The sequence below is a fragment of the Lepidochelys olivacea genome, assembly GCF_965140295.1.
Source record: "Lepidochelys olivacea isolate rLepOli2 genome assembly, chromosome: 1".
Lineage (NCBI taxonomy): Eukaryota > Metazoa > Chordata > Testudines > Cheloniidae > Lepidochelys > Lepidochelys olivacea.
The window spans coordinates 231,031,343-231,049,352 of record NC_140411.1 but is presented as its reverse complement, the minus strand read 5'-3'; the positions used below and the strand labels follow the sequence as shown (position 1 = coordinate 231,049,352).

At 43.9% G+C, this 18,010-nt stretch overlaps 1 protein-coding gene across 1 annotated transcript in view; it reads right to left on the bottom strand.

Moving 5' to 3' along the window:
- TTLL12 (tubulin tyrosine ligase like 12) overlaps positions 1-18,010 on the bottom strand; it is a 66,625-nt gene that overhangs the window by 26,395 nt on the left and 22,220 nt on the right. The window contains exons 3-5 of the mRNA XM_084638241.1: positions 4,711-4,909; positions 3,512-3,671; positions 2,632-2,765 (exon numbers count right to left, since the gene is read on the bottom strand). Of these exons, the coding sequence (XP_084494367.1) occupies positions 2,632-2,765; positions 3,512-3,671; positions 4,711-4,909 (493 nt within the window). The remainder of the gene's footprint in view (positions 1-2,631; positions 2,766-3,511; positions 3,672-4,710; positions 4,910-18,010) is intronic.

Genomic DNA, 18,010 nt, shown 5'->3' with positions numbered 1-18,010 from the left:
GAAGCAAAGGGTCTCTCATGCAACTGGAGCAGTTGCACCTATGAATTAGTTCCTTCGGATACAGTTACAGCAGCTCTTGAAAATGGAGATTATACACTGATGCTGTCCCCACATAGGACACTGCTGGGACAGGAAATCTAGTTCAGATACAGGATTCTAATCCTTAAAATTATTGTTGCTGGGGATTCAATTACTTATAATTAAAAGATGCAAACAAAAAGCCTAAACAAGAACCCTACCTATCTATCTCCAAAAGAGACTGGATTGCAGGAATATAAATTACTTCTCGTTTTCACTGCCCAGTGAGAAAGAAGTCTGCATTTTAAATTGTAATCTTCTGCTTTTAAAATACTTCAAAATACTGTTACAGAAATCAAATTACTCAGTGTTAATAATATTCCAGTTTAAGTTTATAGCTTTTTTGTTTACTTTGTTGTACTGTTAGTAGTGGGTAACAGTGAGATGATTAGTGGTCCACCAGCCACATGCTTCTGTGTTAGAAGCATCATGTCTGTGACACTCCTATACAAAATATTAAAGCCTTTCAGATCAATGTAAGGGGAAATTGGCCTTCTGATTCAAGACAGGACAGATTATTATTGTAAATTTATGCAGCAGAATTTGAAGGAAACCTCAGTAAAGTAAGATGCCATAAAAGTTTAATGAACTGTAAGTGGTTAGTTACATATTATAAATAAAATATTTTCAAGGTGGAGAAACTGTGAGTGAAGTTAGTTGTAAAAATATTTTTTTATGTAAAATATGAGTTGCAAATGTGCTCAGGGAGGTTTTCAGATATTTTGCACTCATCTCTAAATTTTGCTTGGCTGCATAAAATGGATGGTGTCCTATCTTGGTGTACAGGATGGTCATCAAGCACCCAGAGTTACTTTGCACTGGTATTTCATCAAACTGATTGGTATGAAAATGCAACATGCACTCACGCGGCCTGTGCTTCGGTCAACTGTTCCCATGACAACTCTTGTGGGTACCAGAATGAGACGGAAAAGAGAATAACTGGGATCTAAAGGTCATCTCTCTTGTAAAGATGTACTGCGTTGTCACAGATAAAATGACAACCAGCTGCAAGAAATGCTACTTCTCTAACTTAACCTGATCATTATAAAACCGAATTAAACTGTGCACAGAAATGCCTTATACTGAGCTCAAGGCACATTTGCCCAAAAAAGCAAACATTATCAAAATTAAAAGTGAAATGTTGCTCCTAGTCTCTAAACCAAGAAAATACAGCCCTCCAAAAACAAATACTGTCCCCTCAAAAAAGTCTGACATATGTAATAAGAGACTGAATATTTTTGGTATTTTCATTTGTTTGGGTGGAAACAGACTAATCTGGTTTCTGACTGGTCACTAGTTACCAATATTACTTCCTTTGTTTAATAAATTAGTTTTAAATGCAAAACATACTTTGATAAACTTTTCTTTTTCCTTATCACAGAGATTATGTATCCCCCATATTTAAGGTAGCTTTATTTAATTTAATAATTAAAAAAACCCACAAACCCAAAACACACACACACTGTTCTGTGCATTTTTAATCGATTTAGTATTTCCATCCAAACTGAACCTGAAAAAGTAAAATATTAATCTAGTAAAAAGATAAACTATATAATTGCTTAAATAAACATACATAGATATAACATATTTTCCTGGTTAGCAAAAAATAGCACCAGATTTAGTGTAAAGGTTATGTTTAGTTGCAAATTAACATTTTTAAATTGTTATTCACCAATAAGATTCAGCCTCTCTTAAATGGGATAAGTTATTTTCTTAAAAGCAGTATAAATGCAAAACATGATTAAAATAAATTATTTCAATCAAAAGTTTCCCAACAGCTGATTTAAACCATGATTAAAATCAATCCACCCTATGACCAATCAACAGTTTCCACAGATGCATAAAAGTTAGGCTCCTGTTTTGGAAAGTCTTGGCACATTTTTTTGCAGCCCTATTGGCCAAAAGAGAACATTCACCTCACACCCTTACAATATAACCAAGTTCTTTGTCACAGCACACAAGCTCAAAAGGGAAGTATTTGTGGGAAAGATAATTGAAAAGCAGAGTCATCATCTTGGAAATGTTGTCCCTGCTGTAGTATTTAATTGGTTTAGAACTGTAACATAAAATGAATAATGAGGCTGGAAATAAGATTTTGTTCCTTGCATACAAAAATTAATCTTCCTATATTACAGGATTGACCAAATATTCTGTAACAATAAATCCAATCGGGACGAACCTATTTAGCAATTTCTCCAACTGCTGAATTAGCATGATGAATTTCACATAATTTGGTTTACAGCATGTCAGAAGCCTTTGAATTAGACTACTCTGTGCCTCTGTTTGGATGGGAGATAGCAAAGGGAACTGCAAGATGTGGCAAGTCACTAATGTTTTAGTTTTAGAACTGCTATATATTTTTATTTCTGGCTTCACTACATCTCCTTTGTCTTATATAGGATTTAAAATTTATATAAGGCAATATTTTAGATTATGAAATCTTAATACTTCATATTGCAGTCAGGAAGAGAAACAAAACCAAAGCAATTCCAGGTTTTAAGCTATCGTCCTAATAAAAGAGACCCTAAAAGCAAAGATTCATTACAATTATACCTGGTAGTGATCTTCTGATGGCTCTGGGGTAGAATAGTTAACATCCAATACCTCAGTAGGCGCCCACGGCAACAACATACACTTCCGGATTAAGCGATCAGTTTCCCCATAGGCATAGTCACGAGTCACTTCCTCTACCGGGGGTGGGAGGGGGGGAAATGGGATATAAAAGTAATTGTAGGGTTGCTAGTCATTTTCCAACAACAATCTTCCCATACCACGTTCATGCAAATGACCTAATTAAACCATAAATTATGTGACAACTGCAATGATTAAAAAAAAATGTAGTTTGTTAAAATGTGTAATTTAAAATGTTACTTAGGCTGCTCCCTATGTATGCATTCTGATAGTGTTAGCTATATGTTCAAATCTTAATTTCCCCCCCCCCAGGAGCTCTGCCTCATTCAGTGCACAGGACAGATGACAGGCACCAAATTAAGGCTACATGAGCAGTTTTAAATCTGTCATTTCCTTACTTTATTTAAGCTGCGAAGTAAAGCACACAATGTCCCTGTAATGTAGTTTGTGTAATTTTTGTATCCACTGCTGTCTAACAAAAGCAGTTCAGATGGACAACGAAGAGAAACTCTCCAATTCTTTCTAACAACAACAACAACATTCTTCCTGGGCAGAGGAGGGCCTCCGCATCCTCTTTAATGCGAGTCACGAAGCGAGTGAGAAGTTATATCTATCATATGGTTTTCCATTGAAAAGGTAGAGGTATTAGTGTTTTAAAAGACACACAGGATGTTGGGAGGGTGGGGGTGGTTTAAGTTTATACCAGAATTGTGGTAAGCTAGAATTGGTTTGGTATGTAAATTCAGCTGAGTTCCAAACTTTGGATAAAAACAGATAACTTACTTGATGTACAGACACTTACCACCAGTTTCAAGATCCCTTAATGGCCAGAGAACAGTGTAAGCAATTTGCTGAGGAATGTAAAACAAAGGTGCTGTTGCAAAGGTAGGCTCATCTGAATGCTGAATTCGGGATCCAAATTCATCCATAATATACCAGACAGGAACCTTCTCTTCTGCAGTCTGGGAGGGAGCGGGGAAGAAAGACACCCCTTACACATCATGCTATTAAAAGAATGCCGCAAGAAAGAAGGGGTTAGGGGCTCACGCTAAAGCCATACTACTGTGCTCTGTTTCAACTGACCAAGATTTAACAATTTTCCAGTGAAGAAAGAACTGATGATAGTATGAAAGTTAAGACAATTCTGGATTAGCAGAAAGTGTAGAATAGTAATAATAATACCTAGCTCTCATATAGTGCCTTTCATCAGTTGATCTTGAAGTGCTTTACAAAAGGAGGTCAGTATCATGATCCCCATTTTACAGATGGAGAAACTGAGGCACAGAGTGGTCAAATGACTTGCACAAGGTCACCCAGCAGGCCAGTGGCCCAACCAAGAATAAAACCCAGATCTCCCGAGTTCCAGTCCCCTGCTCTATCCTCTAGGCCACCCTGCATCCCAGAAGAGTAAGTTTAAAAAAAAAAAAACAAAAAACACAACACTTAAAGAAGTGAGTTATCCCAATATTCCCTTTCACAGCTTTGTTTGTCAGCATACTTCATCACAGTATCTATCAGAACACCTACACACATTGTAGTTTACAAACAAACAATGTATGATTACTGACTGCTAACAAACGCACTTAACGCAAGTTTGCTTGCTTAACTGTATGTTGCCTTATTTTGTTATAATAGAGAGTTTATTCTCTTATAAATTAAAGGAAAATGTTTAAGAAAGGAAAAACAGCCAACAGATTTCTCATTCTTCTAACTCCTCTTCTTTGCTGAATGCGCCTCCTTGTTACATGAAACTTGTCATAGTTTAAGAGGGAAACCTTTATGGGTACCCCTTTGTTAAAATGTTGGCAGCTTGTCACTGCTTTTTACAATTGCAAGGCACTTGCTATCCCTCTTCTGAGCAGCAGTCCATTCTTAAATGGCTCAAAAAGGAGTGTTTTTATATTGGAGAGAGACATCTGTATTAGTTATCCATGTATGGGTATGATTAAATACAGGATCCAGCAGAGCAGTTCAATATTCTTGATTAGAGGAGTCACTTACCCCTTGAGACAGCTGGTATGTCTGGTTGTATTTCCACATTTCTTGCAACACCTGCTCAATAGCTCCCTCATCCGCGACCTCTCCATGAAAGTCTATTCCCATGAGGTTTGCCATTCTGTGAAGCAGACCGGGAACGTGCAACAGCTGCTGGCGGGCATGTTCAACACGGTATGTCCAGGCATGGTCGATAAGGAAAATGCTAAGGATAGAATTTTAGTAATGTTACAACAATAAGCTTCTTGTCTACACACATACAAAACAAGATGCATTTGTTGAGAAAAGCCTTCTGCAAGAAAGCACAGCCTAACAGCCAAGTTATTTCTTCACCAAAATGAGTTTTTTTGCATCACTAGAAGTAGGATTATCTTCCTAGTATTCCCTCGGCTGCACTAAGTGTACTTACAGTAACTATGATTTCCATAAAAGGTATGGTTGAAAGTTCAAGTACAGAAAGAGAAACTCAGTTTACAATCCTGGATTTCCTCTGAGGCCTCTGATACACCAACCTGCCTGCCCGCTCTCCCCCAGTCTATAAAATGGAGCGAGCAGTGCTCACCTTCCAACGAGCCTGTGAAGAGTAATTCATGTTTGAAAAAGGAAAGTGTTACATATTAGGTTTGACAGGATTAGATTTTTATTGGTAAATGTCAATTTCACCATATACACACAAACCAACATAAAAAATTTTCATCTAGAATAACTGAAATGTACAGAAAAGCAAAGAAAGAAAAATGTTGCTGAAGAACTTAGTTTGATTTAAGGATATTTATTTTGTATATGTTGACATGTGATACTGACCATCTGTGTTTTAATGGCTATAAACCTTCAACTTTGAGTCCCAGTGTCTAATGTTATTAAATATTGGCTGACCCCCTACTGTCCGGAACACACCACAATGTCCCATTACTGTGAAAATTTCAGTCACTAAAAATAGAACAAAAATGCTTAAAAATAAACACTGATATTATCATTCAAAATTATTTTAAAAAAATTGAATTCTCCCAAGCCTATGCCCACAATTGGAACACATTATTTAATAAACGTATTTGATTGACTGATTATGGAACTACTGAGTAAGAGCACGTTGCTCAAACAACCTCAGACACTACAAAAAGAGAGAAATACAGGAGCACAACTCAATCCCACTTACTAGAAATCTCAGTCTATTTTTATAAGCCGCTCAAGAGTCATGAACATCAAATTCCCACTAGTGTTCAAGTAAATTAGGTGTCCATATCTCATTGATTGCTTTGAAAGTCTTGCTCTAACACCTCAGAAACAACGTGGCATCACCTGACCATCAGTGCCCTCTTTTGGATTGCAGGAAGTTCATCACAAAGGATTAGTAGAATGACTTGTTTTAAAATGGGAAATATTTACGTGCCTTTGGTTAGAACACTCTCTCTCACACTGATCTGGTTTGATTCCTTTCAGAGTTCTACTAAGTAAAGAGATTCTTGAGGAAAACCAAACCAAACATTTAACTCTCACATATAATGCACATTATTGGCTTCTATGTCTCATGTTCCCTGAAAAACAAAAAGCTCTAGCTTTTAAATTAAAAGAAAAAGAGAGAGGTTAGAGGCGGCACTTTAATATCTCACCCTTGGAAACGTAGTTTCAAAACTCTGATTAGGTCACAAATGTGTGAACGTTCTGGTCCCAATCCAGTCACACACAGTTCAACAAGTTGGTAGTTTACACTCAAGAGAAGCACAAGACTATAATAGCTGGGGGGTTTGAATATCAGAATTTAGATGTCTGAGTAAATTTATAAATGTGATGGACTTTTAGTACCTTCCTTCACTATGCGTCTGCCTGCTTGAGCCAGTGTTAGAATTTATAAATACTATTTATAAATACTAACTTTAGAGGAACAACAACGGCAGGTGTTCCCTGACTCCAGGTCAGTGTCCCTACATGGGTGCAGGACTGCGGTGAAGGTGCTCTCCGGCTGCCCAGACAATGCTTAATTTGTGCAGGGCTCACCTTTTTCATTACAAGCCCTGCAGTGCTTAATTATCTACTTGCCCTGAATTGCGGGACTTCATTTTAGAGGTCTTCCTTGGGACAGGTGATTTTCTTTGAAACGTTACTGTGTAAAAACATTAAATCATCCAGAGTTTCTGGCTTAAGTGAAGTGTGATTCTCATTAATTGTGTGCCCAGGTACTGAGAAGGCTCTCTGGGAGGGTGCACTGGGTGCTGGGATAGAACACACGAAACCGTGCAACTCGGCTGAGAAGGGGAAAGTTGTGCTTGTGTTGTCTCCACCAATCCAGCAGTTGTACATCTCCATTCTTGGTCAGCTTCGGGGGATACACTGACACTTGCTCATTGTCACTTCCACAAATCGCTATCCAAATCCTCAAAACTCTGTATGTGACTATTTCGTTTCCTTTGGTGATGGCCTCTGTGTAGCTGATGAAAGCAGAATAAGATTAATTGCAGGAATATTTCTCTGCTGCAATGAGACATTCTTCTTGGTCTCTTGATAAACTTCCTGTCTCTCCTCTTCAGTGAAAACTTTCATCCCCTTCATTTGTGGGTGCAGAAAAACTACTACTCTGTGCACAGGCTCCATTTCCATGAGACATTGCAAGGCTGGGTTTGGGTTGACAGACTATCTACATCAGTGGTGGAAAAATGGAGATGAGTTTTTGGCCTTTTGTACCAAATGGGCACCATGTGGAGACTGGGCTGTGATGACTGCTCTAGCATATCCGATGGTTCCTTGAAGGGCTGAAGGAACTCTATTAAGGTGCTTAAGGTCTTATGGTCAATGCTATCAATGAGCTGAGTATCCCCCTTTTCTGTCAGAATTTCATAGATGCTGTTCCACTGCACCGCAATTATCTCCTCCAGGAGTAGTTTGCTGTTCCATTGTGTTGCTATATCTCCTTTTGGAGACTTCTACAGTCTGCTTTGAAGTGCAGATCTCCTGAAGTAACGCGATTTCAGCATGTGTGGATCAGTTTGGTCACTGCTTCCTCTTTCTGTTGCTCAAGTATGGTATTTATAATGTGCACTGAGCAGCTAATTTGCACATAGGACTCGACGGCTGCAACCATGTTCGCTCCCCGGGCCATAACGAAAACCATCGGGTTGGTACTGCTGTGTATATATAAAAAAATCAATCTTCTGAGTGCCCAAGAAACAGCAGATCGAATGTTCTCTGCAGTTTTTGGTTTCCTGCTCTCAAACCGAGTCACACAAAGCACCCGCTCCACCATGTTGTGACTGTACGTAACAAACAGTTACTCCCAAATATGCAACCTTTCTGTAATCATCCACAGATCGAGGGTAACCTCCTCCACTCACTGTGCCAAGCATGTTTTTCAGCTCCAGCTTCAGATTTGTTTTCTTTTTTCTTATGCCACAAGTGCAGCATGCAGGGCTAACGTTATGGTATGTGCACATGCATCCATCTGACCATATCTGGCACCCACGTTAATCAAACACTGAGAATACGCAAGGAAGCCCTTGCCACGGACTACCTCGAAAGGTCTTACATCTGTTGCTACACACTTCAATAATTCCTGAGTCACACTTGTCTTCATGTGATAATGACACATTGCTTGGTAAATATCTTCAGCAAACTGGATCCTGATGCTGGTCTACATTTATGTTGAATGAATGGTCTACATTATTTATGTTTAAATAATAAATAATGTAGACCAGAATCAGGTTATGTTTAAATAATTTTGAAGTACTGGTTTTATGGCTACTAAAAAGTACAAATTATTTTGCGTGACACATGCAACACAGACAGACATAGTATCTCCCTTTTCATTAAAATGGCATCTGAATGCATGCCAAATTGATGATTTGCCTCTCATTTCCCTTCCAACTCTATGCACCAGCACTTAATTTATTTCTTTCCAATTTCTTTCTCCATTGACCACTGGCTTTTCAAATACAGAATGTGGAAACTTTTCTGATGGCAACTGGCCAGGAAGTGCAGAGGGGTGATGCAACAGTGACAATTTCAATTTGAGCTGACGAACCGACAACATGATTAAAAAAAAAAAAAGATAAAAGAAAAGAAAAGTGAACTTTCACCAGTATTAGCTGAATCTGAATAAATGGGGTACATAGGGTGCAAATTGCATGTTACAAGCCATAGAGTGCATGGTACAGAGTGCAGCATACAATTATGTGAATTGCATAAGATACAGAATACTGTGGAGGTAAGGTAGTATATATAGTACAGTAACTCTTCGCATAACGTTGTAGTTATGTTCCTGAAAAATGCAACTTTAAGTGAAACGAAGTTAAGCGAATCCAATTTCCCCATAAGAATTAATGTAAATAGGGAGGGTTAGGTTCCAGGGAAATTTTTTTCACCAGACAAAAGACTATATTTTATTACACACACACACAGAGTATAAGTTTTAAACAAACAATTTAATACTGGTACACAGCGATGATGATTGTGAAGCTTGATTGAGGTGGTGAAGTCAGAGGATGGGATACATCGTAGGGGACGCCTTATTGCTAAATGATGAACTAGCAATTGGCTGAACCCTCAAGGGTTAACCCATTGTTGTTAATGTAGCCTCACACTCTACAAGGCAGCAGGAATGGAGGGAGGGGAGACAGCATGGCAGACAGAGACACACCCCCTGTGTGTGTGAGAGAAAGAGAGAGAGAGAAATGTGCATTGCTCCTTTAAGTACGTTGACGCCACTCTTAAGTACATTACCTTTTTAAGTTAATTAGCAAGCTGAAACGGTAGCTGCTGACAGGAAGCTCCCTCCGTCCGAGCCCTGTCTTGTGTCCCCCCGCTCGATGGAAGATGGGGTAAGCGGGGTGCAGGAGCAGGGGGAGGGAGACACCCTGACATTAGCCGCCTCCACTCACAGCAAGCAAGAGGCTCCCGGGAGCAACTCCAAGGCAGAAGGCAGGAGCAGCACATGGCAGTGGGGGGAGGGACAGCTGAGCTGCTGGCAATTGGTAGCCTGCTGGGCGGCTGCCGCACAGAGAACTTAGGGGAGCGGGGAACTACTAGGGGGGCTGCTGGTCCACCCTGGTTCCAAGCCCTCACCAACTAGCTGCAATGGGCTGCTCTTTCTGCAAGCAGTGGACAAAGCAGGCGGCTGCCAAACGACGTTATAAGGGAGCATTGCACAACTTTAAATGAGCATGTTCCCTCATTGATCAGTGTCAAATATAAAGGGCAGGGTAACCACCTTTCTGTATACAGTGCTATAAAATCCCTCCTGGCTAGAGGCAAAACCCTTTCACCTGTAAAGGGTTAAGAAGCTAAGATAACCTCGCTGGCACCTGACCCAAATGACCAATAAGAGGACAAGATACTTGCAAATCTGGAGGGGGGGAACAAAGGGTCTGTGTCCCTGTGATGCTTTTGCCAGGAACAGATCAGGAATGCAGCCTCACAACTCCTGTTAAGTTAGTAAGTAATCTAGCTAGAAATGCGATTGATTTCCTTTTGTTTAATGGCTGGTAAAATAAGCTGTGCTGGTTGGAATGTATATTCCTGTTTTTGTAACTTAAGGTTTTGCCTAGAGGGATTCTCTCTGTTTTGAATCTGATTACCCTGTAAGGTATTTACCATCCTGATTTTACAGAAGTGATTCTTTTACCTTTTCTTTAATTAAAATTCTTCTTTTAAAAGAACCTGATTGATTTTTCATTGTTCTTAAGATCTAAGGGCTTGGGTCTCTGTTCACCTGTACCAATTGGTGAGGATTATCATCAAGCCTTCCCTAGGAAAGGGGGCATAGGGCTTGGGGGGATATTTTGTGGGAAGAAGTCTCCAAGTGGGCTCTTTCTCTATGCTTCGTTTAAAACGCTTGGTGGTAGCAGCATACGGTTCAAGGACAAGGCAAAGTTCGTACCCTGGGGAAGGTTTTAACCTAAGCTGGTAAGAATAAGCCTAGGGGGTCTTTCATTCAGGTCCCCACATCTGTACCCGAAAGTTCAGAGTGGGAAAGGAACCTTGACAATCAGCAATGTAACAATGACACAACGTTAACTGGGACGACTTTAAGTGAGGAGTTACTGTACAAAGGTGCCTCATGCAGTCATATAAGCTTTCTGTGCCTCTTGCTACTTATTCTGCTGTGCACCCCGTAAGCATCATTAAAGGAGCCTATCCTGTCAACTCAAGAGTCAGCTCTTGCTCAAATTATGCCTTCACCGATGCATAGGACAATTTGCATAAGCGTGAGGACTAAAAACTTAGCCCTGAATCTCTCTTGTACTACGGAGATCTCTCGTCAGTGGATTTCGTTTCCCTTAGGCAGAAGTGATGGAATAGATGCTGCATTAAATGGTTTCAGAGTAGCAGTCGTGTTAGTCTGTATCTGCAAAAAGAAAAAAAGGAGTACTTGTGGAACCTTAGAGACTAACAAATTTGAGCACAAGCTTTTGTGATCTACAGCTCACTTCATTGGATGCATGCAGTGGAAAATACAATGGGTAGATTTTATATACACAGAGAACATGAAACAATGGGTGTTACCATACACACTGTAATGAGAGTGATCAGGTAATGTGAGCTATTACCAGCAAGAGAGAAAAAACCTTTTGCAGTGATAATCAAGATGGGCCATTTCCAGCAGTTGACAAGAACATGTGAGGAACAGTGGGGTGGGGGTGTGTGCGAATAAACATGGGGAAGTAATTTTACTTTGTGTAATGACCCATCCACTCCCAGTCTTTATTCAAGCTTAAGTTAATTGTTGCAAGAATAGGTACCTGGGTTAGTGGTTCTGTTGTGTGGTTGCTGGTGAGAATTTGCTTCAGGTTGGGGAGCAGCTGTCTGTAAGCAAGGACTGGCCTGTCTCCCAAGATCTGTGAGAGTAATGGGTCATCCTTCAGGATAGGTTGTAGATCCTGGATGATGCGTTGGAGAGGTTTTAGTTGGGGGCTGAAGGTGATGGCTAGTGGTGTTCTGTTGTTTTCTTTGTTGGGTCTGTCCTGTAGCAGGTAACTTCTGGGTACTCCTCTGGCTCTGTCAATCTGTTTCTTCACTTCAGCAGGTGGGTATTGTAGTTGTAAGAACGCTTGATAGAGATCTTGTAGGTGTTTGTCTCTGTCTGAGGGGTTGGAGCAAATGTGGTTGTATTGTAGAGCTTGGCTGTAGACAATGGATTGTGTGGTGTGGTCTGGATGAAAGCTGGAGGCATGTAGGTAGGCATAGTGGTCAGAAGGTTTCCGGTATAGGGTGGCGTTTATGTGACCATTGCTTATTAGCACTGTAGTGTCCAGGAAGTGGATCTCTTGTGTGGATTGGTCCAGGCTGAGGTTGATGGTGGGATGGAAGTTGTTGAAATGAGGGTGGAATTCCTCAAGGGCTTCTTTTCCATGGGTCCAGATGATGAAGATATCATCAATGTAGCGCAAGTAGAGTAGGGGCATTAGGGGATGAGAGCTGAGGAAGCGTTGTTCTAAGTCCGCCATAAAATTGTTGGCATACTGTGGGGCCATGCGGGTACCCATAGCAGTGCCGCTGATTTGAAGGTATACATTGTCCCCAAATGTGAAATAGTTATGGTGAGGATGAAGTCACAAAGGTCAGCCATGAGGTTTGCTGTGACATTATTGGGGATACTGTTCCTGATGGCTTGTAGTCCATCTTTATGTGGAATGTTGGTATAGAGGGCTTCTACATCCATAGTGGCTAGGATGGTGTTTTCAGGAAGATCACCGATGGATTGTAGTTTCCTCAGGAAGTCAGTGGTGTCTCGAAGACAGCTAGGAGTGCTGGTAGCGTAGGGCCTGAGGAGGGAGTCTACATAGCCAGACAATCCTGCTGTCAGTATGCCAATACCTGAGATGATGGGGCATCCAGGATTTCCAGATTTACGGATCTTGGTTAGCAGGCAGAATAGCCCTGCTTGGGTTCTAGGGGTGTGTCTGTGCAGATTTGTTCTTGTACTTTTTCAGGGAGTTGCTTGAGCAGATGGTGTAGTTTCTTTTGGTAACCCTCAGTGCGATCAGAGAGTAATGGCTTGTAGAACGTGGTGTTGGAGAGCTGCCTAGCAGGCTCTTGTTCATATTCCGACCTATTCATGATGACGACAGCACCTCCTTTGTCAGCCTTTTTGATTATGTCGTCAGAGTTGTTTCTGAGGCTGCGGGTGACATTGTGTTCTGCACGGCTGAGGTTATGGGGCAAGTGATGCTGCTTTTCCACAATTTCAGCCCGTACATGTCGGCAGAAGCACTCTATGTAGAAGTCCAGTCTGTTGTTTTGACCTTCAGGAGGAGTCCACCCAGAATCCTTCTTTTTGTAGTGTTGGTAGGAAGGTCTCTGTGGATTAGTATGTTGTTCAGAGGTGTGTTGGAAATATTCTTTGAGTCGGAGATGTTGAAAATAGGATTCTAGGTCACCCCAGAACTGTATCATGTTTGTGGGGGTGGAAGGGCAGAAGGTGAGGCCCTGAGATAGCCCAGCAGAAGCGTCTCTCCTAAAAGTATAGCTGGATAGATTAACAATATTGCTGGATGGGTTAAGGGAACCACTGTTGTGGCCCCTTGTGGCATGTTGTAGTTTAGTGTCCTTTTTCTTTTGCAGGGAAGCAAAGCGTGTGTTGTAAATGGCTTGTCTAGTTTTTGTAAAGTCCAGCCACGAGAAAGTTTGTGCGGAGGGTTGGGTTTTTTTTTTTTTTTTTTTTTTTTTTTTTTTTAAGGAGAATATCCAGTTTTGAGAGCTCATTCTTAATTTTTCCCATTTGCTGTATAGGATGTTGATCAGGCGGTTCCGCAGTTTCTTTGAGTGCGTGTGGCACAATCTGTCAGCACAGTCTGTGTGGTTTGTAGATTGTAATGGATTTTTTACCTTCAGTCCTTTTGGTATGATGTCCACCTGTTTGCATTTGGAAAGGAAGATGATGTCTGTCTGTATCTGTGAGTTTTTTCCATTAAGTTCATGGATTTCTACTCCATAAGGCTAAATTCAGTGCCTTGCATAAGGACAGGTTTCAGAGTAGCAGCCATGAAAGTCTGTATCCGCAACAAGACAAGGAGTACTTGTGGCACCTTCGAGACTAACAAATTTATTTGAGCATAAGCTTCCATGAGCTACAGCTCACTTCACTGGATCCATGCAATGGAAAATCCAGTGGGGAGATTTTATATACACAGAGAACATGAAATAATGGGTGTTACCATACACACTGTAACGAGAGTGATCAGGTAAGGTGAGCTATTACCAGGAGGAGAGAAAAAAAACAAAAACAAAAAAAACTTTTGTCGTGATAATCAAGGTGGACCATTTCCAGCAATTGACAAGAACGTCTGAGGAACAGTAAGGGGAAAAATAAACATGGGGAAATAGTTTTACTTTGTGTAATGACACATCCACTCCCAGACTTTATTCAAGCTTAAGTTAATGGTGTCCAGTTTGCAAATTAATTCCAATTCAGCAGTCTCTCGTTGGAGTCTGTTTCTGAAGGTTTTTTTGTTGAAGAATTGCCACTTTTAGGTCTGTAATTGAGTGACCAGAGAGATTGAATGGTTTTTGAATGTTATAATTCTTGACGTCTGATTTGTGTCCATTTATTCTTTTACGTAGAGACTGTCCAGTTTGGGTTTCTAGGTTGTATGTTCCCAGTTGCAGAGCTTTGTTGAGATACAAACCTCTCATTACGCCACACTGGCTGTACTTCCACCTCTTCTGGAACTAGAGATCTAAAAAGGCAGGAAGCAGTTGTGTGAAGCACATATGCTCCCAGGTCTACAACTACTGCACTGCCTTTTCATAGCAAGCCCAAACCAAGCCAATCTCATTTTGGAGGCACTGCCCACTGCCAATCACCAAGACAAAAACAAGCCACACACTTCAATGACAAAGCTACAGGCTACTTCATTTAAATGAATGGGCAATTACATACACAAAGAAGCCAATATAGGCTTGCTAAAGCAGAAGCTTCCCCCCTCCAAAGCCCCCAAACAAGCAACAGGGCTTAAAGAAATAAACAGGCAACAGAATTAAATACATGCTTTGCTGGGGGGCTGCCTTGGCAAGTTTAGGCTGCTTCCCCACCTTAGAGATCCTACATTCCCTCTTCCCCTCCCTATCCAGGGAAAGGGGAGGTGATAGCTCAAGACAGGCAGCAAAAGCCCCCATGCTCCTATCTAGGCGTTTTAAGCAGCCAAGCAATTTAGGAAACCTCTCTAGACTTCATTGCCCTATCAGGTCCATTGGAGAGGAAGGCTGCTGCTTCTGCAGCGTAAGTCAGCATGGGGGAAATATAGCCTTTGAGATCCTATATTTAGAGACCTGCGCCATACAAAATTTGCATCCATATTCAATCCACGAGCTGCAAAAATGGCCCACAGATATCCACATTTGCAGCTATCCACAGATATAAAATGGATATCCGTGGATTTGCAGGGCTCTAATGATGAAACTGCTGTGAAGACAACTGTAACTAATCATGGACAACTGTCTGCTATTCATAACAGAACAGAGACTACCAACTAGCTATCCAGTAGTCTCTGCTCCCCAGTTCGTAAATTCTGATTTCTGATCATGCCCTCCTACATTCTAAAGAGAGACAACAGTGATCCTTGCAACCTGTAACACCCAGAGCTTTGGGACACAGTGCTACCTCGCTGCCTCAGCAAGAGTGAGCTGTGTGTCACCTCCCTCCCACACCAGTCTTCCTCACTTGAAAATTCCTCCAGACTCTACCAGTCTTAACCTTTCCTAGGTTCACAGTAACAGTCACTGAATTCCAGCCCCTGAGCTCCATAGAGACGTGTCTCTGCTATGCATAGCCCCATCACTGCACATTCCCAGAAGATATGAAGTTTGTTGCTCCTTTAAAGACTCAATATATTTCAGCTCATTAATTTAATTGGGGGTTGACAAACATTTATTTCAATCACAGTACTGAATTAGTGTATATTAAAAGTTAGACAAGCTTATTAAACAAGAAGTCATAGGTTTCAGTGATACCAAGTTGTAGGGAGCCGCGGTGGCTCCCCTCCGAACCAGAGGGGAAAGAGCCACCCTCTGAGCCTGAGTGGGCGGGGCCAGGCCAAGTTTCCGCCAATCCCCGGAAGGGGAAGGGTGGGACAGGAAGTACAAAGGGCGGGGCCCTCTGCCCAGTGAGGAGAGCACCAGGGAGGGAGACAGACACAGGCTGCTCCCTTGCGATCCTACTGCTGACCCAGGCGAAGCCCTAGGCAAGGAGGAGCCTGACCGGGGGGGAAGGCGTGTGGCAATCAGGGCTGCCGGCCGCTGAATACCCATAGGACCTGGAGGGGCCTGACTGCAGCCTGGGCCAGCGTGAGTCCAATACCGAGGGGGAGCGGGGGTGGCCCGCAGCGGAATACCCGGAGGAGCCGGAGCTGCCCGCAGTGGATTACCCGGAGAAGATGGAGGGACCGGAGCAACCTGCCTGAGAGATAACGGGTAGGAAGTAGCCCAGGGGCCCAACTACACTGGGGGGTGGGTGTGTTTGGTCAGCGGGTGCGGATTGCCCTGCTGACCCAGTGGTGGGACCTTCGCCTCCCACCACTGTCAGGGCCCTGGGCTGGAATGCAGTCGAGTTGGGTGGGCCTGCGTTCCCCTACCCGGCGCTCCCCTGCCTGAGGGGTGCGCTACTGACTCCGGCCGGCACACCTTCCCGCTAATTCCCCAACGCCTGGGAGGTGGGGCCGAGGCCTGCCATGGAGACCACTGCTCTCCACCGCCCCTAGGGGCTCGGAGGACCGACTGACGCCTGTCACAAGTGGTGGAGAATGCGGGCAGGCGATCCCAACCCCTGCTGAAAGGGGTGAGTCCGAGGGCGCCTCTGAAGCTCCCCTATTGGAAAGATGGAGATGGAAAGGCTTATCATCAAGTTCCTGGCTGAGAGCCAGCAACAGCACCAACTCGTGCAACAGCTGGGCACCCACCAGCAGCAGTTGCTCCAAACCCTGGGGGCCCAGCACCAGGAACAATAAACCCAGTGCTTCCAGCAGCTTGCAACCCTGTGGTTGGGCCATGGTGGCGCTCAACCAGAGCGGGCAGCCACCCCGACCCCTCCCGTCCCACCGAGCCGTCTGGCCAAGATGGGGCCCGAGGATGACCCAGAAGCCTACCTAGTGATCTTCGAGCGGGTGGCCTCAGTGGCTGGTTGGGCGCCTGACCAATGGGCGACACTCCTCGCCCCATATCTGACAGGGCTAGCCCAGAAGGCTTATCGTGGGCTCCCAGATGATAAGGACCGCATTTATGCTTGTGTGAAAGCGGCTATCTTGGATGCCTTCGACATTACCCCGGAAACCTTTTGGCGACTGTTTCGGGAAAAGGTCTACCCACTGGGCGCCAGACCCCGGGCGGTGGCCCAGGAACTGAAGGACGCGGGTACCTGATGGCTCCAACCTGAGCGTCGAACCGCAGCTGAGGTGACAGAACAGGTCATCCTCGAGCAATTCGTGCACATCCTCCCACCCCAGGGGAGGGCTTGGGTGTTAAGGCACCGGCCACAAAGTATGAGCTCAGCTGTCGCGCGTATGGAGGACTTTCTCGAGGCTGAGGCCCCGATAGGACCAGCCACCCGCCCCCCAAACCCTGGACCCAATGCACAGAAACTTGAACGGAGGGGGCCCACCTCCCAAACCAATGCACCCCACCATACCCGACGACCAGAAGGCGGCAGGGCCGAGTTTTCCTGACGGCCCGAGTCAACACCACTCTCCGGCCCTGGACGCTTAACCCGACCACCAGGCCCCAGCCCACTCTGTGGCCCCACTGGTGCCCCCACGCGGCCGGCGTGCCCAGAAGTAGGAACTTGTTTCCGATGTGGCGAGTATGGGCATCTGCAACGGGGCTGTCCGGCAATGGACTGCAACTTTGGCCTGGTGTGCGCCGGGGAGCGAAGGGCCCGTCTGCCCTCTGTGGCCAAACTGACAGCTCCCATGGAAGTCGCCGGGGTCCCCGTGGTGGGTCTAGTCAATTCGGGCTGTGGGTAGACCCTTGTCCGCCAGGCGCTCTTCTCGGACCCCCAGCGGACCGTCAGGGAAGTACGGATTCAGTGCATCCACAGAGATGTAAAATCGTACCCCACGGTGCGGGTCCCCATTACGGTGCATGGAGTAACGCAGTTAATGAATGTGGCGGTGGCGTCATCTCTCGCCTATCCAGTGATCCTGGACCGGGACTGGCCAGACTTCGTCGAGATGCTCCAATCCCTACCCACCAAAGAGGCGTTCGAGGTAGCCCCGCCTGAGAAGAGGACAGGACCTGACTCGAGCTCCGACCCTGGAGCGGAACCAGGCCCCACCCCCGGGCAGGAGGGCCTGGAAATAGCGGGTCCCCCTCCTGACCTGGTAGACTT